This window comes from Chiloscyllium plagiosum, chromosome 29 (assembly GCF_004010195.1).
Source record: "Chiloscyllium plagiosum isolate BGI_BamShark_2017 chromosome 29, ASM401019v2, whole genome shotgun sequence".
NCBI classification, from domain to species: Eukaryota; Metazoa; Chordata; class Chondrichthyes; order Orectolobiformes; family Hemiscylliidae; genus Chiloscyllium; species Chiloscyllium plagiosum.
In genome coordinates this window covers 40812385-40836251 of record NC_057738.1, presented here as the reverse complement: position 1 = coordinate 40836251, position 23867 = coordinate 40812385, and the positions used below count along the sequence as shown (strand labels likewise).

General features: G+C 44.5%; 1 protein-coding gene across 1 annotated transcript in view; it reads right to left on the bottom strand.

The window, feature by feature from the left end:
- drosha (drosha ribonuclease III) overlaps positions 1 to 23853 on the bottom strand; it is a 182247-nt gene extending 158394 nt beyond the window's left edge. The window contains exons 1-9 of the mRNA XM_043719624.1: positions 23559 to 23853; positions 12999 to 13986; positions 11635 to 11715; positions 5721 to 5967; positions 4278 to 4419; positions 3521 to 3684; positions 2646 to 2726; positions 1403 to 1489; positions 1218 to 1304 (exon numbers count right to left, since the gene is read on the bottom strand). Of these exons, the coding sequence (XP_043575559.1) occupies positions 1218 to 1304; positions 1403 to 1489; positions 2646 to 2726; positions 3521 to 3684; positions 4278 to 4419; positions 5721 to 5967; positions 11635 to 11715; positions 12999 to 13978 (1869 nt within the window). The 5' untranslated portion in view covers positions 13979 to 13986; positions 23559 to 23853. The remainder of the gene's footprint in view (positions 1 to 1217; positions 1305 to 1402; positions 1490 to 2645; positions 2727 to 3520; positions 3685 to 4277; positions 4420 to 5720; positions 5968 to 11634; positions 11716 to 12998; positions 13987 to 23558) is intronic.
- Positions 23854 to 23867: the final 14 nt, after the last annotated feature.

The window sequence follows — 23867 nt, the reverse complement described above, 5'->3', positions numbered from 1 at the left end:
TCGAAGGCAGAGAGTGGTGGTAGATGGTAAATATTCAGCCTGGAGCCCAGTTACAAGTGGAGTTCCGCAGGGCTCAGTTCTGGGTCCTCTGCTGTTTGTAATTTTTATTAATGACTTAGATGAGGGAGTCGAAGGGTGGGTCAGTAAATTTGCAGATGATACGAAGATAGGTGGAGTTGTGGACAGTGAGGAGGGCTGTTGTCGGCTGCAGAGGGACTTAGATATGATGCAGAGCTGGGCTGAGGAGTGGCAGATGGGGTTCAACCCTGCCAAGTGTGAGGTTGTCCATTTTGGAAGAACAAATAAGAATGCGGAATTCAGGGTTAATGGTAGGGTTCTTAGTCAGGTGGAGGAACAGAGGGATCTTGGGGTCTATGTACATAGATCTTTGAAGGTTGCCACTCAGGTGGATAGAGTTTGTAAGAAGGCCTATGGAGTATTATCGTTCATTAGCAGAGGGATTGAATTCAAGAGTCTTGAAGTGATGTTGCAACTGTACAGGACCTTGGTAAGGCCACCTTTGGAGTACTGTGTGCAGTTCTGGTTGCCTCACTTTAGGAAAGATGTGGAAGCTTTGGGGAGGGTGCAGAGAAGATTTACCAGGATGTTGCCTGGAATGGAGAATAGGTCATGCGAGGATAGGTTGAGAGTGCTAGGCCTTTTCTCATTGGAATGGTGAAGGATGAGGGGTGACTTGATAGAGGTTTATGAGATGATCAGAGGAATAGATTGAGTCGACAGTCAGAAACTTTTTCTTCGGGTGCAACAGAGTGTTACAATTGGACATAAATTTAAGGTGAAGGGTGGAAGGTATAGGGGAGATGTCAGGGGTGGGTTCTTTACCCAGAGAGTGGTGGGGGCATGGAATGCGCTGCCTGTGGGAGTGGTAGAGTCAGAATCTTTGGTGACCTTTAAGCAGCAATTGGATAGGTACATGGATGGGTGCTTAAGCTACGACAAATGTTCGGCACAACATCGTGGGCCGAAGGGCCTGTTCTGTGCTGTATTGTTCTATGTTCTATGTTCACGACAACTCACCGTGCAGAAGAGAAATAGCACTGGATTTACCTCGGTCTTCTGTTTTATTTGGAATGACAGAGTCAAAATAACAGCATGTCTGCAGGCCACTAATTTTGATCAGATGTCTTACGAGAAGTAAATGCATCTAATATTTGATATAAACTATCAGCTGTGCATTTTCTAATTGTGGTACTCACGTTATTAAGAGGAGTGTGAGAAAACAACGAAAATCCTTCGAAGATATATTCATGGTCATCGTACTCTATCACGGTTGGTCTATCAGTCTAAAGGGAAACAGATCAGTTTGGAGCTTAACACAAATTCACAGCAATGTACGACTGGAAAAGACTTGTGTTCTGTTCTTCCATAACTGATAACTTACCAGAAAGTTTGTGGGTGGGGACACTGTGATTCTGTAGTGGAATAATTTCCCTGCATTATTAGTCATTGGACGACATGCCTCATTTGGCTGAAACAAAACAAAAAAGATGCTAAGAGTTTCCTGAAGAAATTAGATAACACTCTTCGGGTTAAAGGGATCAAAGGATATGAGGAGCGAGCAGGAGCAGGGGATGATCAGCGATCTTAGTGACTGGTGGAGTAGACTTGAGAAGCTGAATGGCCTACTTCTGTTCTTATTTCCTACATTTCTACTTATCCAGCTTTTCAACATTATCAGAGTAACAAGACACCCAAGAACCTTTCAGCTACTCTGCAACCCTTAATAAAACATGGTCAGAATCAGACCAGTTAGCAAGGAGACTAAGCACAGATTAAAAATTTTATACAACTGAGTTAACAATAAAGATAGATTCAGACACTAAATGGCTCAGCAGCATCAAATCTCTCGAATTCAAATAATTGCACATCAAGTGTCAGCTTGTCTTTTATTTATTCTTTCATGAGACCATCCTGGGAGGCTAGCAATAAAAGCAAACTGGATGAAAAACCAGAGGCGAAAATGTTGAATTTCATATATCTTTATAGAGAGCTAGGCACTCCCACATGAACCAGGGCTCTGGTGGTGGAGTGGGTAATGCACCTATCTCTGAGACAAGAAGCCCAGGTTCAACTCCCACCCGTCTTTTTTAAATTCCTCTCCTCTCACCCTAAAAATGTGCCCCCAAGTCTGGAAATTCCTCATTGCAGGAAAAGGACAACTACTATTAATCCTATCTATGTCACTCATTATTTTATAAGCTTCTATAAAGGTTGCCTCTCAACCTCCCATGCTCCGGTGGAAAAAAAATCCCAGCCTTTCTTCATAACTCAAACCTTCCGTACCAAGCAACATCCTGATAAATCTCTTCTGAACCCTCTCCAGTTTAATAATATGATAAACTTAATTGCAGATTTTTATCGAATTCAAACTCCACCGTCTGCCACGGCAAGATTCAAACCTGAGTCACAAGATAAGCCCCTTTAGCTGGGGACCATCAAGTAAACTTCATCATAATAAGCTCTATAAAAAAAAGCTGCAAGGAGAAAAATAATAGATTCATACACAGGTTATCCTGTACCACTTCCAAATATATCACAATCTTTTGAAATATGTAAAACCCTCTTTTTGAATCACACAGGATTCAAATACAAAAAAAAATCAATAAAACAAAGCATATTCTTACCTCTTCACCAGGGTATATGCTATGTCGAATCCCAGTTCGTTTAGCCTTGGCACTACATTTACACAATGGACCATCATTCATCTATGAACAAATGAAATCAAACGAAATTAAAAGAGGAGGAAATGAGAAACAAAAACAGAGACTGCTGGAAAAACTCAGGGCTGAGTGTCTGTAGGTTGAGATTTTTCAGCAAGTTCTGTTTGTGTTTTCCAGCATCCACAGTTCTTTCGGTTTTCTAAACAGGCAATGGTTGAAAAAATCTGAAGGAATGTCACCTTTTACATAATTCACAAATAACATCAATTTAGTTAATACAGAATAAATAAATATTAACAGCAGATCACACAGCTTTGAGGAAATTGATTCTGAGGTTTTGCACTCTCCATTCAATTCATTAGACCCAATTCTTATCATTCCTATATTGTGACCAGAACTGAACTTCAGGTTATGTCTAACTGATGTTTTATACAGTTCTAGCATAATCTTCTGCTGTTTTATTCTAGGCCTCAGGTAATAGGTATCAAAGTTATCTGCTTGACCATCTTCAGAACAGTTGTGAGAAAGGGTTACTTGACCTGAAATGTTACCCGATTTCTCACCATATAAATGCTGCCAGACCTGCTGAACTTTACCAGCAATTCCTGATATTGTTCCACTACATTTAAGTCTGAATCACTGATTTGCAGCATAAACAAAGGGATTTAACACAGAGACTAGTGAAACCCCGCTACAAACAGCTTCCAGTAACAGAAACACCCAGACATCCACTGGCCTCTCCTTCCTTACATCCAAAATAAGCTTCAATCCAACCGGAGACTTTACATTCGAGCTCTTTGTCAGGTGCTAAACACTGTACAAGGGAAGAACTCTCACACCTGGCCTGGGTCATTGTACCAAAGCTCCTCATGTAGTCGATCAGGGTGTGCCTTTCGACGTTTGATTTCCTCAATGACGTCGATGATTTCAGAGTCTGAGCTGCAGGTGCTACTCCCGCTGCTGTTATCATCCGAGTCACAGCCCGAATCACTGGAGCTGTCATCTGAGCAGGAAGAAATCACATTCAAATAGAGCAGCCAATCGACAAGGAAACAAGAGACTCAGGAAATATTTCAAACACTCTTACAGACAATGGGAATAACATCCTGTAACTGGCAAAACATTGCCAAAGTTTAAGTCAGGGTCAAATTTACTGTCTGGCCACAAAAATAACCCCAAGTTTCCAGTTGTCTGCCTCTCCGACACATCACTGTGTTCCTTGGCAGACATCTCTGCCTCAAGCCTGCTGCAGTGCTCCAGTGAAGCTCAGCGCAAACTGAGTTAATGGCCTTTAGGGAAGCAAATCTGCCATCTTATGCGGTCTGGCCTACGTGTGACTTCAAGTTCACAACATGGTCGACCCTCAGAAAAAGGCTACACAGTGTAAGAGCATTTGGGATGACCAAGAAATTGATGCCCACATCCCATATTAGGAAAAAAGGCAATGCAAATGAGCAAAACTCAATTACTGCGGAGTTCTGGAAATTATATGAGTGTCCATAGCTCAGCTGGTTCTGGATAGCCCACTCACCCATCAGGGGATTACTTGACATAAAGAGATACATAAACTTCTTTCAAACTCCAAAGTTTTCAAACCTGGTTCTTCATCCAATTTGGTTTTTGGTGGTTCCCAGGGTGGTCTGGCAGCTCTTGCCTTTTCCTGCCTCTGCCCAAGCTCCTCATCAAACTTTGCGTAAAGCTGTCGTAGTTTACTTGTGCCAACAACAGTGGAGTCACCCTGAAATAAGTCAGTTTTTGGACATGGGTTTACAAATGTGTTTACTTTAATCCCAGAGTCATATAAGTGCTTGAAAAACTTTTTCCCATTGCTCATGTAGCCCACACCAAAAGATCAGAGAGATTGTCGGAGAATTTCACACAAGAGGAAGCTAAAACAAATCATGAAAGCAAGAATAGACATACATTAAACCTTGCAGAACATAGCTATAGCGGGATGTAGGAAAGATAATTCCACCTGCAAGGGACACCACAACCAAAAGCCTAATGATATGAAATGGTCACTAATAAATTTGGTCTGGATTTCAGGAGAAAGATTTGCACAGAGAGCAGTCAGTGGGTGAAACTGCTATCACAAAAATGCTTTTAAAGGACAACATATGTACTTATGTATAGGTCGATCTCATGTACAAGTCAACCCTACTGTATCGCATTAAACTGCATTCATTCATTCATACCAGTAACTCTATTCATTGCTATTTGCTTACGATATCACATCTCTATTCATTCATTCATAACTCTACTTACCGCACTTGATTTACTACAGCACGTTCTCACTCACTCATTCAGACCAGTACTAAATCTATCAGTAGTTATCACACTTTGTTCACTTTATATTCAAAAGTTAATATCGTTAAAAAGTTAATCATTTGAATTATGTCATTATATCCAAATAAAAGTGAGATATATTAGCTTCATATCAGTATATCTTTAATTCTTTGACAAATGCGTGAATGTTGCTGAGGTTCATAACTTGCGAGAGTAAATGGGAGGAAAATGGAAGAACTTGGCGGGAATGTTCAAGACGCTTTCACATTCAGAATTTAATAAATGTTTCATCTGAAGTGTGCCATTATACCACGCCATGACGATGTTGCATGTGTAATTTTGCAGGATTTTAATGAATCTTTGACATGTTAAATTTTCATACCGGTCGCTTGCTTTACCTTTACCATAACTCATTGTGTTTTTCTTCTTTACCTGGGATTAGTTATGCGATCAAATCAACTTTTGCTAATAATACGCTATTGCAAAATGCAGCATGAATTTCAGCGCCTCAAAACTTATGCCCATGTATTAGTCAACTCACTAATTTCAGCTTTAAAAAGCCATCTTCAAAATTCGACCTATACATCATTATATATGGTAAACATGCAAGGGAGAAAGGACATGGTGAGAGGATGGACAAGGTCAAGTGGGAGGAAGCTCACATGGAGCATAAACAGCAGCAACAACCAGATGGGTTGAATGGCCTGTTTCTGCGTCAGTAAATTCTCTACTATAGGACCAAGCTGTCCTTACCACCTGATCCATGGGATCACTGGAATAGTAATTCTCTGAGTGAGTACAGCGGATCCACACAGGCTTTGTATTCAGCAGCTCTTCTTCCTCCTTCTCCTCTTCAATATTTTCAGAGAAGGGATTTGCTTCAACCTCCTTGCTTCGAGTGGTGGATTGAGATTTCTCCTTACTTGAACTGTGACCTGCTGACCTTCGATCTCTCTCATTCTCCCAGCGAGGGCGCTTCCTTTCTCTGCTGCTTGACCGGCTTCAAAAGAAAGCACAGAAAGATTCCACTCATACAAAGTCATAGAGATGTATAGCACGGAAACAGACCCTTCAGTCCAATTCATTCATGCCGACAAAATATCCTAAATTAATCTAGTACCATTTATCAGCATTTGGCTCATATCCCTCTGAACCCTTCCTATTCATATACCCATCCAGACGCCTTGTAAATGCTGTAATTGTACCAGCCTGTGTAAAAAGGTTGCCCCTTCGGTTCCTTTAAATCTTTCCTTTCTTGCCCTAAACCTATGCCCTCTAGTTTTGGACTTACAACCCCATGGAAAAGACCTTGCCTATTTACCCTATCCATGCCCCTCAAGATTCTATAAACCTCTATAAAGTCACCCCTCAGCCTCCGATGCTCCAAGGAAAATAGTCCCAGCCTGTTCAGCCTCTCCCAGTAGCTCAAATTCTCCAACCCTGGCAACATGCTTGTAAATCTTTTCTGAACCTTTTCAAGTTTAACATTTTTTCCTAATGCAGGGAGACCAGAATCGAATGCAATATTCCAAAAGTGGCCTAACCAATGTCCTGTACTATCACAACATGATCTTCCAACTCCTGTACTCAATGCACTGACCAATAAAGGCAAGTATACCAAACGCCTTCTTCATTGCCCTGTGCACCTGCAACTCCACCTTCAGGGAAGTCTGAACCTGCACTCCAAGGTCTCTTTTTGTTCAACAACACTCTCCAGGACCTTACCATTAAGTGTAAAAGTTCTGCCCTGATTTCCCCTACCAAAACGTAGCACCTCACAAACTTCTAGATTCTATATGAGCCTTTGCAAAGAATATTTTCCACAGGTTTTTACAAAGAAAAGCTTTATTTCAATATGAACTTGATTGAGTTTTTTTGAAGAAATAACAAAGACGATTGATGAGGGCAGAGCGGTGGATGTGACCTATATAGACTTCAGTAAGGCGTTCAAAAGGTTCCTCACCAGGTGACTGGTTAGCAAGGTTAGATGTCATGGAATACAAGGAGAACTAGCCATTTGGATACAGAACTGGCTCAAAGGTAGAAGACAGAGGGTGATGGTGGAGGGTTGCATAACAGACAGGAGGCCTGTGACCTGTGATGTGATACAGTGGTGTTGGGTCTGCTACTTTTCATCATTTATATAAATGATTTGGATGTGAACACAGGAGGTATAGTTAGTAAGTTTGCAGATGACACCAAAATTGGAGGTGTAGTGGACAGCGAAGGTTACCTCAGAGTACAACAGATGGGCCAATGGGCTGAGGAGTGCAGATGGAGTTTAATTTAGGCAAATGCAAGATGCTGCATTTTATAAAAGCAGATAAAAACTACTTATTCAGAGTTAAAAATCACACAACACCAGGTTATAGTCCAACAGGTTTATTTGGAAGCACTAGCTTTCGGAGCGCTGCTCCTTCCTCAGGTGATAGTGAATAACAACCTGATGAAGGAGCAGTGTGATTTTTAACTTTGTACACCCCAGTCCAACACCGGCATCTCCAAATCATGAGTACTTATTCAGTTAATGGTAAGGTCCTGGGGAGAGTTGCTGAACAAAGAGATCTTGGAGAGATCATAGTTCCTTGAAAGGAGAGTCACAGGTGGATAGGACTGTGAAGAAGGAGAAAGTGAGGTCTGCAGATGCTGGAGATCAGAGATGGAAATGTGTTGCTGGAAAAGCGCAGCAGGTCAGGCAGAATCTAGGGAACAGGAGAATCGACGTTTCGGGCATTAGCCCTTCTTCAGGTTCAATGCCCGAAACGTCGATTCTCCTGTTCCCTAGATGCTGCCTGACCTGCTGCGCTTTTCCAGCAACACATTTCCATCCAGGACTGTGAAGAAGTATGCTTTCCTTTGTTGGTCAGAGCATCAATTATAGAAGGTCATGTTGAGGCTGTACAGGACATTAGTTCAGCTACTTTTGGAATATTGCATGCAGTTCTGGTCTGCAGATACTGAAGGATGTTGTGAAACCTGAAACAGTTCAGAAAAGATTTATAAGGATGTTGCCAGGGTTGGAGGATTTGAGATAGAGGGAGAGGATAGGATAGGATGAGGCTGTTTACCCTGGAGCATCAGATGCTGAGGGGTGACCTTACAGAAGTTTATAAAATCATGAGGGGCACAGATAGATAAATAGACAAAGTCTTTTCCTTGGGGTGGTGGAGTCCAGAACTAGAGGGCATTGGTTTAGGATGAGAGTGGCAAGATCTAAAAGAAACCTAAGGGTCAACATTTTCCACATAGAGGTTGGTGCGCCCATAGAATTGGCTGCCAGAGGAAGTGGTGGAGCCTGGTACAATTACAATGTTTAAAAGGCATCTGGATGTGTATATGAATAGGAAGGGTATAGAGGGATATGGGCCAAGTGATGGCAAATGGAACTAGATTAGGTTAGAATATCTGGTTGGCATGAACGAGTTGGACTGAAGGGTCTGTTTCCATGCTGTACATCTCTATGACTCTAATGAATGGTACAAGGACCCCATGGGGGTAGGCAGTGAAGTTACTTTCAGATTTTGGTTTTGTACATGAAATGCAGAATGGTTGTACACAGTATTGTTAAATGACATTGGCCTTGACCTCTCTGCCATCAGGAAGGTGCAGCTGGGTGGGGATGTAGTGGAAATGGAGACAATCAACATTTCAATATTAAATAGACTATGTCTCCAGGGAAAGCAGCCCCAACCTATTCAGCCTCTCCCTCTAACTTTGGGCTTTGGGGGTGGGGGAACTGGATTACCACACAGAGAGCCAGAACACGCTAATGGGCTGAACAGCCTCTTTCCATGGCACAAAAGCTCAAATGGGTCAAATTGAGAAAAGGGGAAAATCTTAACATTATAACCACAACATTCCAGGAACAAAATCAGGAAGGGCATCTGCACCGCACACAGTGAACCTGAAATCTGGAACGTTTCTTAAGGCTTTGCATTCCAAAAATCAATTGAATCTTTTAAGATGAGGACTGTCAAATATTTGGGAGGTCAGGGTCAAGGAATAAGGAGTAAAGATAGGAATACAGGTGCAGCTCATAACCTAATGGAGTAGCAGAACAGGTTCAAGGAGCTGAATGACCTCCTCCTGTTCCTACATTTACAAACATGGAAACCTTTCATTCTCCAATTTTACCAAGTAAACTGCTCTGGGGTAGATTCCAAACTGATGGAAATTGCTTAGCAGATTTAACTTGTCTCTCCGCCACCACTATATTCTTCCTTTAAATTACTTTGTATTACAGCACCTTCAGCTGTTAGTTTTAATTTAAAGATTTTTGGTAGAACTGCCAAAAGGTGAAAGCTGGGCAAGGTTGGGCAATCAAAGGGCATTCATTTGAAACATATTTCCATCAATCGTGGTTTACAGCCTTTTCCATACTTCAATAATCAAACATAAAACTAAGTGAAACAGCCAGACTGAAAGCACAATATTGCTCCTTCAACCACTCTGCTCCAAGTTAAAATGTTTACTTCTTCCACAGTGAAACTCAATCGCAAGTCAATTGCCATCATTCGTAATAAGAACGTACAGCACAGAAATAGACCCTTCAGTCCAACTCAACCATGCTGACCAGATATTCTATATTAATCTAGTCACAATTGCCAGCATTTTGCCCATATCCCTTTAAAGCCTTCCTATTCATATACTCATCCAGATGTGTTTTAAATGTTGTAAATTGCACCAGCTTCCTCCACCACCTCCCCCGGCAGCTTATTCCATACACGCGTCACCTTCTGCATGAAAATGTTGGTCCCCTCCAAATCCTTCCCCCTCAGCTTAAACCCATGCCCTGTATTCCCAGACTCCCATACCTTGGGGAAAAGACCTTTACTATTCACCCTATCCATGTCCATTATGATTTTATAAATTTCTATTAATTCACCTCTCAGCCTCCGACACTCCAGGAAAAATAAACACAGCCTAATCAGCCTCTCCCTGTAATCCTGACAACTACCCTGCAACCCTTTCAAGTTTCACAACATCTTTCCTATAACAGGGAGACCAGAAATGAGCACAGCATTCCAAATGGCTACAGTATTTTTCTAACACAAGCTCTCCATCAGGAAAGACACTCCTGATGAACAGCTTATAGTAGAAACATCAACTCTCCTCAGATGCTGCCTGACCGGCTGTGCTTTTCCAGCACCACACGTTTTTACTCAGATCTCCAGCATCTGCAATCTCCTTTTTCTCTAGCATCCATAAACCACAACCAAAGCACAAGCTTAATTTAGTACTACTGTACATTAAATATTATTGGAAAGACACAAGAGACATTGAGAGGGTGCAGAAGAGATTTAAGCAAATGTTTCCAGTTACGATGGGTTTTAGAGACAAGGTTAGGTCGGAGAAGCTGGGCTTGTCCTCCTTGGAGCAAAAGCATGTCAAGGAAGAATCCTACGGTGGTGCACAGAATTCCGACAGTTAGATAAGGTACTATGACAAGGTAAACTTCAAAACTTCCACAGATTGAAAGAATCAGCAATAACTCTTTCTGCAATACCTGTTTCCTAAGATAAAAGAACAATGACAAACTGTTATAAAGCAATTAAAAGCATCATGCCAATTAGCCATTTCCAGGAAGTGAAGGGGTCAGGCTACACAAACCAGCTGCTTTAACAACTGCTTGATAACTGATTGCCCGAGGCCACAGGACAAATGATTGCCTGCAGAGGAATTTGAGGAGTTAAATGGCAGGACAGACTTCGATCAGACAGTTAACATCAAATGTGACAAGGAACAAAAGTCTAAGTTGAGAGCAGTTGGCTTTCACACCTGTTAAGGAAGCAAGCTACAGACTTAATGATAATGACCTGGACCTCACTGCCATCAGGAAGATGGGAGAGGGGCAGGGGGGGTATGTAATGAGTATGAATAACTCTGGAAGTGTCATCAGTGCTGTGGCTGGACACCAACAGACAGATGTTGTTGATTGGAATCATGGCTACATTCCACCATTAATCAAATAATAGCTAAGTAGACTTAAGAGGCTTAACTTGCTTATTTGAAGGACCTTATTTTGGTTGCTACATCAAATAAAGTTTAAATTATAGTTTCAGTTTTAATTGCCTGAGAAATTTTTTAATTAAAAAGTAGCTTGTGATAATATCCACACAACATTACCAAAGGAAAGCTACACACAATAGTCAATCATCCAAGGACTAGGAGACACAGATTTAAGATTCTGGACAAAAGATGCAGGAGCAATGTGTGGAAAAATTTATTTTTTCATAGCAAATGGGACCAACCTGGAATGTCTATGAGGCTGTTGAATGTAGATAATCAGTGAAAACTAAATGGTCACCTGAGGGGAGAAAACTTGCAAGGCAACATGGAAATACAGCAAAGGAACTAGATGGCTGTACATTGAGCTAGCATGGAATCGACGGCTGAATGACTTCCTTATGATCCAGCATGACAAGAGGCTTGTACTACTATTGACCAGGTCCTGGAACCTCTTGGCCAGTCTTTCAGTAAGAGACCGCTGTACATATAACTGACTGTAGACACCATACCTTTACAAATAACATTAATCAACAGATTTGACAGGTAAGTGACTCATGCTAGATTTTCCGAGATGAGTATGGAATAACTTAAAACAAATCCAAAAGCAATGGATTTTGGGGTGTTAAGGAATGGGACAGAAGAGTGCAAGAAATGTAACCTGTGCGTCCTTTTCCGATCTCGTCTGTGTGATCTTTCATAGGATGGTGATCGGTAATTGTCATGGTGCTTATGCCTGTCTCTGAAAAAGGAAAAGGTTTGGTAAGTCGATTTTTGAGGTTTTGTACAGACTTAACAGGAACCACATCCGCATCATACTACAGCATGATAGGAAAGGGCATTAAAAAAATCAATTGCTGTTAATTCCCTGAAGTCAGAGATTTTACAAGCTCTTGGTTTCGGTGTTTTTATTTACAAAGAGCCCTCTGTGTGATCCCAGTTTTGGTATTTTTTTATTTATTTAATTTAAAAAGAGCCCTCACCTGCTGCAATCGAAGTTTCCGTCATACAGTCATACAAGTTTACAGCATGGAAACAGGCCCTTCGGCCAACTTGTCCACGCCGCTCAGATTTCACAATTAATCAGTCACACTTGGCTGTGATTGGTCCATATCCCTCCATACAGCTCCCATCTATCTACGTCTTTACAAGCTTCTTAAAAGACAAAATTGTATTCACCTCCACCACTACCTTCGGCAGACCATACCAGTCACTCACCACCCATCAGGTCACTTTTGTATCTCTCCCCCCTCACCTTAAACCATCGATGCTTTATACATTATTGGGAAAGCAGCCCCTGCCCGCAGTGCGCCCCCCCACCCCCGCGGTCTTTATTATTAAAGGGCCACCCCCCTCACCCGCCAAGCCTCCAAGGTGTGATATTAAAGGGGCCCCTCTCCCAAACCCGGGTGCGTTATTAAGGGGCCCCTCACCTCTGCCGGGGTGCGTTATTAAAGGGGCCCATCTCCTCTCCGGGGTGCGTTATTAAAGGGGCCGCTCTCCTCTCCCGGGATGCGTTATGAAAGGGGCCCCTGTCCCCCCCGGGGTGCGTTATTAAAGGGGCCCCTGTCCCCCCGGGGTGCGTTATTAAAGGGGCCCCTGTCCCTCCGGGGTGCGTTATTAAAGGGGCCCCTGTCCCCCCGGGGTGCGTTATTAAAGGGGCCCCTGTCCCCCGGGGTGCGTTATTAAAGGGGCCCCTGTCCCCCCCGGGGTGCGTTATTAAAGGGGCCCCTATATCCCCGGGGTGTGTTATTAAAGGGGCCCCTATCCCTCCGGGGTGTGTTATTAAAGGGGCCCCTATCCCCCCGGGGTATGTTATTAAAGGGACCCCTATCCCCCCGGGGTGTGTTATTAAAGGGACCCCTATCCCCCCGGGGTGTGTTATTAATGGGGCCCCCATCCACAGGGTGTGTTATTAAAGCGGCCCCTATCCCCCAGGGATGTGTTATTAATGGGGACTCTATCCCTTGGGGTGTATTATTAATGGGGCCCCTATCCTCGGGGTGTGTTATAACTGGCCCGTACCTGCTGTGCCCGCGGCCCCGGTGCCGGCCCGGTGTCCTCTCCCGGTCGTGACTGATCCTCCTGCGGCCGCAGTCCACCCTCCTGTCCCTGTCTCTCTCCCTGGGCCTGTCCCTGCTGTCTCGGCGTTCAGGCCTGGCCTGAGGCGGGCTCCGCCGTTGCTCCCGGTTACGGTAGGCCCTGTCCTTGTGGCGGTTATCGCGCTCAGCCTCGTGCCGCCCTCCGGACGCTCTGGCAGGCGGCGCGCGCTGCGGCTTGTCCCGGAAGTGCTCGGCGGGTGGCCCTGACCCCAGGCCTGGCGGCGGTTGCTGTGGCGACGGGACATTGTGGTAACCCCCAGGGCCTGGGCCCGGATGGATGACAGCTCCCGCTCCCGGAGGATAACCGCCCGCTCCCGCGGCCTGAGGATAACCGGTGCCGCCGAAATGCTGGAGCGGGTAGGCCTGGGGGTAAGGCAGCGGGTACGGCGGTTGGAAAGTCGCCTGCTGTGGGGGTAGGAGCGGAGCCTGGGCCTGGGCCATCAGCGGCTGGTAACCCGCCCCACGCTCCGCGCCTCCCACATTCGGCGCCGGCGTGAAGCATGGGAATCCCGAGCGTGGTACCGGAGGCCCGGGGTAGGGAGGCCTAGGCCTCAGCTGCTGGGCGGCCGGCCCCGGGCGAGGCTCTGAGGCCTGAGGGATGTGTGGCGGGTAGGCCAAGAAGCCTGGGCCTGGGTAAGCCGGGCTCTGCGGGCTGGGGAAGCGGGGAGGAGGGGGAGGTGGCGGTGGGGGAGGGGGCATCGGCGGAGCGAGCTGCTGCTGCTCGGGGGGGAATAATGGAGGCGGCGGGTGGACAGGCCGAAAGCCACCCCCTCCAGCACCGGCCTCGAAGGACTGCTGGGGGGCCCGACCTCCCGGGGTTACCCTGCCCCGGGCACCGCCAACCTTCGGCATCACCCCGTGGCCAGTGTGCGCAGCGGCCCCTCGGCACGGATGAAAGGACATGGTTCCCCCTTTAAATACAGAGAAAAAAATTAGAACAATTTAAACGTACCTGATTGTGACAGTGTAAAACAGCATGGCTAAACACAACTAAATTCCACCATGCAGATGTTAGAAATGTGCCCCTCGGCTGGGGGGACAACAGAGGAGCATGAAAATCAACGTTTCAGGCAAAAGCCTTTCATCAGGAATCAATGAAGCGCTCATTCCTGATGAAGGGCTTTTGTCCAAAACATTGATTTTCCTGCTCCTCGGATGCTGCCTGACCTGCTGTGCTTTTCCAGCACCACTCTGATCTTAATTATAATCTCCAGCATCTGCAGTACCGTACTCAGTTTCACCTGGGGGACAACAGAACTGATTGCTCTAAAGAGCAGCAACTTGCAAAGATTTCCACGGTCAACAGGAAAGGACACAAGGAGGCTGCAAAACTGTATTGATATGTTAAGGGCAACAACTTGCTACATTAAGTGAGTGGGCAGAACAAGTAGAAGGTTAAAAATGTGAAACTGACCATTTTGGCAGGAAGTATCAAATAAGAAGCATGTCATCTAAATGGCGAGATGGTAGAGCTCTGAGATGCAGAGGGTTTAGAACATAAGAAATAGGAGCAGGAGTAGGCCATCTGGCCCATTGAGCCTTCTCTGCCACTCAATAATATCATGGCTGATCTCTTCATGGACTCAGCTCCACTGACCTGTCCACTCACCATAACCCTTCATTCCTTTTTCTGTTCAAAAGTCTCTATCTTTACCCTAAGATGATTTGACGATTCAATTCCACAGATTCACAACCCTTTGGGTGAAGAAGTTTCTCCTTGTTGAGCTGCCAGAGGAAGTGGTGGAGAGAGGTGCGATTACAACATCTAAAAGGCATCTGGATGGGTATATGAATAGGAAGGGATTAGAGGGATATGGGCCAAACGCTGACAAATGGGGCAAGATTAATTTAGGATTTCTGGTTGGCATAGACGGGTTGGACTGAAGGGTCGGTTTCCATGCTGTAAATTTCTTTGACTCTATTCAACTCAGTACGAGATCTGCTGTCTCTTATTGAGACTATGCCCCCAAGTTCTAATTTCACCCGCCAATAGAAACAATCTCCCTGCTTATATCTCATTTACTCCCTTAATAATTTAATGTTTCTATAAGAATCCCCACCCCCATTCTTCTAAATTCTAATGAGTATAATCCCAGTCTACTCAATCTCTCCTCATAAACCAACCTTCTCAAATGTGGAATCAGCCTAGTGAATCTCCTCTGCACACCCTCCAGTGCCAGTACATCCTCTCTATTACTATACACTGTACTCCAGGCCTTACAAGGTTAATTCCCGGAATGGCGGGACTATCTTACGCTGAAAGATTGTGGGCTTGTATACCCTTGAGTTTAGAAGGCTGAGAGGGGATCTGATTGAGACGTATAAGATTATTAAGAGATTGGACACTCTGGAGACAGGAAGCATGGTTGAGTCCCGATCCAGAGGACACAGTTTAAAAATAAGGGGTAGGCCATTTATAACAGAGTTGAGGAGAAACATCTTCACCCAGAGAGTGGTGAGTGTGTGGAATGCTCTGCCCCAGAAGGCTGTGGAGGCCAAGTCTCTGGAAACTTTCAGGAAAGAGTTGGATAGAGCTCTTAAGGATAATGGAATCAAGGGTTATGGGGATAAGGCAGGAACAGGATACTGATTGGGGATGGTCAGCCATGATCATAATGAATGATGGTGCTGGCTCGAAGGGCAGAATGGTCTACTCTTGCACCTATTGTCTATTGTCTCACCACCGCCTTCAACAGCTGCAGCATAACCTATTTTTAAATGCCATCCCTCTGGCAATGAATTCCATTTGCCTTCTTAACTACCTGCTGCACCTGCAAACAATTTTTTGTGATTCATGCACAAGGACACTCCAGTCCCTCTGCACAGCAGCATATTCCAATTTTTCACCATTTGTTGTAATTCCTACCCAAATGAATGACCTTACATTTACCAACATACTCCACCAGCTAGACCCTTGCCCACTCACTTAACCTATCTCTCTTCCTCTGCGTACTTTGGTCTACCACTCATCTTAGTGTCATCTGCAAACTTTGACACTACACTTGGTCTCCAATTACAAATCTCCAAGTAAATTGTAAATAATTTCAGTCCCAACACTGATCCCTGAGGCACACCACTAGCCCCTGATCGCCAACCAGAAAAATACCCATTTATCATCATTCTGTTCTTGTTAGTTATTCAGTTTTGGTTCCAGTGACCCTTCAAAACCGGTGTTAGCTAGGAAAAAGTTTTTTTTTTAAAGCAGAAGAGCTGAAGGGAGTAAGGAGTAAATCTCAGGTGGCGATAGATCCAAAAGAGAGAGAAAGACGGTTGGACAAACAGGAGTGGAGAACAGTCCCAGCCGAGGAGAACGAATGGCTGCTAATGGGAACTATGGGTAAAATGCTAAAATGGGTAGTGTGTAATAGCAGACCATGTGATAACAAGGCCTGGGGTTGGGGTAAGAATATGGGAGAAGGTGTCCCAAGACCTAAAATTGTTGAACTCAATATTAAGTTTAGAAGGCTATAGAGCTCCCAAGCGGAAAATGACATAGTGTTCTTCCAACTTGAACTGCCCTTTGCTGGAGGACTGCCACAAGCCTGAGACAGGAATGTTGGCCAGGGAACAAGATGGTGAGTTGAAGCCGCAGGCAACTGGAAGCTCAGGGCCTTTTTTTTTCCAAACAGAACTGCGAAGCAGTCACTCACTCCATGCTAAATTTCCCCAATGTAGAGGAGACTGCATAATGAGCAGTGAATCCAACAGACTAGAGTAAGTGAGGTGCTGGTAATGTGCTGCTACACCTGGAAGCTGTGTTCGGGACTTGGGATACAGAGGAGGCAGAACGTAAACGGGCAGGTGTTACACTTTCTGCAGGAAAGGTGCCATAGGACTGCAGAGAGTTGTTGAGAGTGAAGGAGGAGTGTAGCAGGGTGCCCAGAGGGAATGGTCCTTGCAGAAGAAGATGGCAGAAATGGCAGCTAGTGGTCCTCTGGATGGAGTTGCTGGTGGAATAGTAGGTAAGGGCAAGGGGGAAGAGAGGGGGTGAGGGCTAAGGTGCGGGAAAGGGTCAGACCCGGTTGAGGGCCCGGTCAACAATGATGCTGGGGAAACCTCTGTTGAGGAAGAAGATGGACATTTTGGTGGCTCTCTTATTGAAGTTGGCATAATCAGAACTGAGGAACTGGGAGAATGGAATACTGTCTTTACAGGAAACAGGGTGAGGATGTATAGTTATGACTATGCGAGTCAGCTGGTTTGCAGTGGATATTAGTGGCTAACCTATCCCCTGAACAAAAACAAACATGTCAAGGTAGTGGAGGGAGGAGTCAGATGAACCAGGTGAAGGTGAGAGTGGGGTGGAAATTGGAAGTAAAATTGATAAACATTTCCAATTCAGGATGAGAGAACGAAGCAGCACGGATTATATCATCAATATACCAATGTGGGTGTGGGCCATGAGGGCACAGCAACAAGGAATGTTTCACATACTCTATAGACATAGGCACATGCGGGTACCCATGGCCACCCATTTGACCTGAAGAGTAGCGAGGTTACACTTCAGTTATACAGGACATTGATGAGACCACACTAGGAGTAATGTGTACAGTATTGGTGTCCTTGTTTAAGGAAAGATGTAAATGTGCTGGAGACAGTTCAGAGGAGGTTTAATAAACTAATACCTGTAATTGGCAGGTTGTCTCATAAGGAGAGGTTGGACAGTCTAGACTTGTATCCGCTGAAGATTACAAAAGAGACCAGTTGATTGAAGCAAAGAAGATCACGAGGGGTTTTGAGAGTAGATGTGAACAACATGTTTCCTGTTATGGGAGAATCTAGAACTAGGGATCACCGTTTGAAAATCAGTGGTCAGCCATTTAAAACAGAATACGCATTGTTTTCTGAGCATCAGATTCATTGGAACTCTCTTCCTGAAAAGGTAACTGAAGTTGAGTTATAGAGTAATAGAGATGTACAGCACAGAAATAGATCCTTCGGTCCAACTTGTCCATGCCAACCAGATGTCCTAACCTAATCTAGTCCCATTTGCCAGCACTTGGCCCATATCCTTCTAAACCCTTCCTATTCATATACCCATCCAGATCCCTTAAATGCAGCAATTGAACCAGCCTCCACCACTTCCTCTGGCAGCTCATTCCATGCTCTGAATGAAAAAGTTGTCCCTTAGGTCCCTTTTAAATTTTTCCCCACTCACCCTAAATCTATGCCCTCTAGTTCTGCACTCCCCCCACCCCAGAGAAAAGACCTTGAATATTTACCCTATCCATGCCCCTCATGATTTTGTAAACCTCTATAAGGTCACCACTCAGCCTCTGACACTCCAGGGAAAATAGGCCCAACCTATTCAGCCTCTCCCTGTAGCTCAAAGCCTCCAACCCTGGCAACATCCTTGTAAATCTTTCTAAACCCTTTCAAGTTTCACAACATCCTTCTGATAGGATGGAGACAAGAGCGGCACGCAATATTCGAAAAGTGGATGAACCAATGTCCTGTACAGCTGCAACATGACCTCCCAACTTCCATACTCAATGATCTGACCAATAAAGGAAAGCATACCAAATGCCTTCTTCACTATCCTATCTACCCAAGACTCTATTCTCAAGGAACTATGAACCTTGGTCTCTTTGTTCAGCAAAACTCCCCAGGACCTGACCATTAAGTGTACAAATCCTGCTCTGATTTGCCTTTCCAAAATGCAGCACCTTGCATTTATCTAAATTAAACTCCATCTGCTAGTCCTCAGCCCATTGGCCCATCTGATCAAGATCCCATTGTACCCTGAGGTAAGCTTCTTCGCTGTCCACTACATCTCTAATCTGCCAACTTACTAACTATACCTTTTTTGTCCTTGAATATTTTTAAGGTAGACATAGATCCTTGCTAAGCAAAGGAGTGAAACATTCTCAGGGATAGGCAAGAATGTGGATTTGACATTACAATCAGAGCAGCCATGATCTTAATAAATGGTGGAGCAGGATTGAGGGGCTGATTGGATTACTCTTGCTCCTAATTCATGTTACGATGAGTTTTAATAGTACTTTCACAGCCATCGGCAATCCCAAAACACCTCAATACTCTTAAAGTGCTTCAAATAACATAGGAGAAACATCCGCCAATTAGTTTACAGCAACTCCTACAACAACAATGTGGAAATGAACAGAATCTGTTCTTTGCTCTGTTGAGGACAAATATCCATCAAGACACTGATGAGAACACACATGCTCTTCTTCGCAACAGTGGCTTGGGATTTTCACATCCTCTCAGCTGGGCAGGTAAGGCCTCAGTTTAATTGAGATTCCGGTGCAATACCAAGGGAGTGGATGCAATTTTAATCCAAGTGGTCATATCCATGCATGGCGCAGTTGCCATGTCGAAAGGGAAAGTATGAGCTGTCAGACAACACTGGATTCCACATGATAGGAAGGATGTGACAGCACTGAAGAGGTGCGGATGAGATTTACCAAGATGTTGTGTGGGCTAGAGAGTTTTAGTTAAGAAGAGAGATTGGACAAATTTGGATTGTTTTACTTGAGCCAAAGCCACTTAGGAGGGTCGTGATGATGATGTATAAAATTATTAGGGGCATAGACACTCACGCCACACAAATACCAGGCAATGACCATCCCCAAATAAAAACTGAGAACTGCTGATGCTGTAAATCAAAAAGAAAAAATAGAAATTGCTGGAAAAGCCCAGCAGGTCTGGCAGCATCTATGGAGAAACATCAGAGCTAATGCTTTGGATCGAGTGAAACTTCTTCAGAATTTTGAGAAAGGATCATTAGACCCAAAATGTTAACTCTGATTTTTCTCCATAGATGCTGCCACACCTGCTGGGCTTTTCCAGCAATTTCTATGGTTGTTTCCGGTAAGAGACAATCTGATCATGAACTCTTGACATTCAATAGTGTTACCATCACTGGATCCCCCACTATCAACATGTTGAGGAGTTACCATTAACCAGAAATTCAACAGGATTCATCATGTAAATGCAGTGGCTTCAAGATCAGATTTGAGTCTAGGAATATTGCAGCAAGTAACTCATCTGCTGACTCCCCAAACCTATCCACCATCTATAAGGCACAAGTCAGGAGTGTGATGGAATACTCACCACTTGTCTGGATGAGTGCAGCTCCAACAACACTCAAGACTTGACACCATCTAGGACAAAGCAGCCCACTTGATTGGCAGTGTATCCACCACATCCCCCACCGAGTGGCAGTGTATCCACTACATCCCCCACCGAGTGGCAGTGTATCCACTACATCCCCCACCGAGTGGCAGTGTATCCACCACATCCCCCACCGAGTGGCAGTGTATCCACCCACATCCCCCACCGAGTGGCAGTGTATCCACCACATCCCCCACCGAGTGGCAGTGTATCCACCACATTCCCCACCGAGTGGCAGTGTATTCACTACATCCCCCACTGAGTGGCAGTGTGTACTATCTACAAGATGTACAGCAGAAATACACCAAAGATCCTTCGCACCTTCCAAAACCAAGACCACCTCCATCTGGACATCATGGGGAACAGCTACATGGTAACACCACCACCTGCAAGTTCCCCTCCAAGCCACTCACAATCCTGACTTGGAAATATTCACCGTCACTGGGTCAAAATCCTGGAATTCTTTCTTTCGGGGTCAACCTACAGCATGTGGACTGTGGTGCTTCAAGAAGACAACTCACCACCACTTCCTCAAGGTCAACTATTGGAGGGGCAATAAATGCTGGCTGCCAGTCAGCGACAACACCTCCTGTCAATTAAAAAAAAAAGACTGCAAAGGGAAAGGAGGGATCAACGACCAGGAAACATAGTTAAGGGGCAGGAGATTTAGAGGAGATGTGAGGCAAAACCTTTTCACTCAGAGGGCGGCAGGAATTCTGACCCTGCCTGTACCAATAGTAGAGGCAGAGGTCCTCAACATTTAAGAAGACTTTAGATGTACATTTGTAATGCCAAGGCATACAATAATATGGGACAAATGCTGGAAAATGGTTAGAATAATTAAGCAGTTTTTAACTGACGCAAATGCGATAGGCTGAAGGGTCCTTTTTCTGTGCTGGAAGACCTTTTACGACAGTGTTGGAAAATATTTAATCACTGAAGGATTAATCCTCAAACTGAGAATCAAAAACCATGGTGTTACAAATTCAAACTTGTATTGAATTCAAACTACCTCTGTATTTTCATCTTTTTATTTGGTTATTGTGAAGTGTAAATAAACTTTATATTCTGAACTCCCTCGTGGTCATAAACCCTATGGTTTGTTTGCCCATTATTAGACAGTGATTGCCAGCATGGTCTACACACACAGTTAAACCCAATTACAGCAAAATGAATGAATATTAACAGAGATAGGGTGGAGTTACTTGTGAAATTTTCTCCACCCTCCAATCCAGCCTGAGCACTGAGGCCAAGAATCATATTAACCTGGCTGGGGTCAACTAACTGAGCACATACCAGATATCAAACCTTGTACTCTGCTGCTTTCTGCCACTTAATACTATCAGGCTTCCAACAGCACCATACAAACCCATGGCCACTACCACCCAGAAGGACTAGGATAGCAGATACATGGGAACACATATCAACTTGATATTCCCATTCAAGCAACACACCATTCTGATTTGTTCCACTATTGCCACCGGGTCAAAATCTTGGAAGTCCTCCCTCAGCAGGACTGCAGTGGTTTAAGAAGGTGACTGATCACCTTCTCCAGAGCAATCAGTGTTAGAAAGTGGAGTTGAATAGGCCACAATAGGCTCAGCCAGACAATGCACACATCCCAGGAACGGACAAAACCAAAGTAAACTAGTTTGGATAATCTTCAGAAGAGCTGGAGAAAATGTCCCACATGTTTTAAGTCATTCAGACTGCTAGCCCACATTGCTAAGGAATGTTAATACTTTATGTCCTTAAATAACCTATATCCAAGCAGGCTGCAATGAAGTTTTCTCATGTCATAAAGTCATAGAGCCATACAGAAATGGAAACAGACCTTTTGGTCCAACCCGTCCATGCCGACCAGATTTCCTAAGTTAATCTAGTCCCATTTGCCAGCATTTGGCCCACATCTCTAATACCTTCCTATTAATATATTTTTTATTGATTTTAAATGTTGTAATTATACCAGCCATTAACACTTCATCTAGCAGTTCATTCCACCACACTCCATGAAAAAGTTGCCCCTAAGGTCCTTTTCAAATCTTTCTCCTCTTTCCCCAAATCTATGCCCTTTGGTTTTGGTCTCTCCTACCCTGGAGGAATGACCTTGACTACTCACCCTATCTCTGCCCCTCATGATTTTTATAAACTTCTATAAGATCACCATTCAACCTCCAACACACCAGGTAAAATAGCCCCCGCCTATTCAGCCTCTTCCCATAGCTCAAACCCTCCAACCCTGGCAACATCCTTATAAATCTTTTCTGAATTCTTTCAAGTTTCACAGCATCCTTCCTGTAGCAGGGAGACCAGAATTGATCGTGGTATTCCAAAAGTCCTGTACGGTTGCAACATGACCTCCCAACTCCTATACTCAATGTATGACCAACAAAGGCAGCATACCAAATGCCTTCACAATTCTGTCTAACTGTGACTCTCCTTTCTAGGTACTACAAATCTACACCCCAAGGTCTCTTTGTTCAACAACACTCTTCAGGACCCTACCATTAAATGTAGAAGTCCTGCCCTGATTTACCTTTCCAAAATGCAGCATTTCACATTTATCTAAATTAAACTCTACCTGTCACTCCTCAGCCAATCTGATCAAGGTCCATTGTATTCTGAGGTAACCTTCTTGGCTGTCCACAACACCACCAATTTTGGATCATTTGCAACCCCTACAAGTTAGAGTGCAGCACCCTTCTATTCACAATCGAATTTGGCCTCTTGTCCTTTCTAAAGTCAATGACTGCAGATGCTGGAATTGCAACACTGAATACAATTGCCCAATTCAAAGGTGTTCCCAGCTACAAACAATCGCCACTTTAACAGGTTCAACGCGGACCGAATGTGCACAATGCACACGTCTTACAGCAGAGGGCTGCACACCAACACAGTGGGCAACTCCAAGGGATCAAACTTCAAGAACTTTGGGGGGGGGGGGAGAATTACATTTGTGTTGCACCCTTACAGTTCAACACGGTCCCTATTGCAGTGAAGCAAACAATGGAACCAATTTGCACAAAGGAAGCTCAAGAGCAAATGTAGCAATGGCCACAGAAATAAGGAATTGAACATTGATGAAGCAAACCTTTTTTCTCTTTCTAATCATCCCAGTCTAGTTCAGCCCCTTTTCTTTTCCCTGCATCAGTGATTGCAGTAGCATTGTGTGTGTTTCTTCACAATGCTGTAAATCCCTCCCCGTTGTTCTCTCCACCCCCACCCCACGATTGCATTAGCTGCAGGCGCTGCTCAACACGGAGCCCCGACGTTAGATCAGACGCTGCGGACCCGGACCCAGCCCCACTCGAAGCAACCTGCTGCATTTCAGTCACTGCTGCGGACTTACAGTTTGCGAGGGCCGGTAGTTTCCAGGAAGCAGAGAAGGAGCCGAGACGGAAACTCTCGTTAAGAGCCGGCCCCTCGCTCTGCCCCCATTGGCTTTTCACAGAGACATGGCGCTGCCCACAATGCAAAAGAGAAAAATAAAAGCAAATGCAATATTCTGGGGGGAAATATGCACCGCTTCTGTTTGCAAACACACTGCGCGCTGAGTTAGCAATGGGTTTTGTTCTAAGCAGTCTCTTAGAAACTGCACATTATTCCAAAATCTGTAATAGAAACAGAACTCGAGTTGATTGCAATTTCACACAATGTG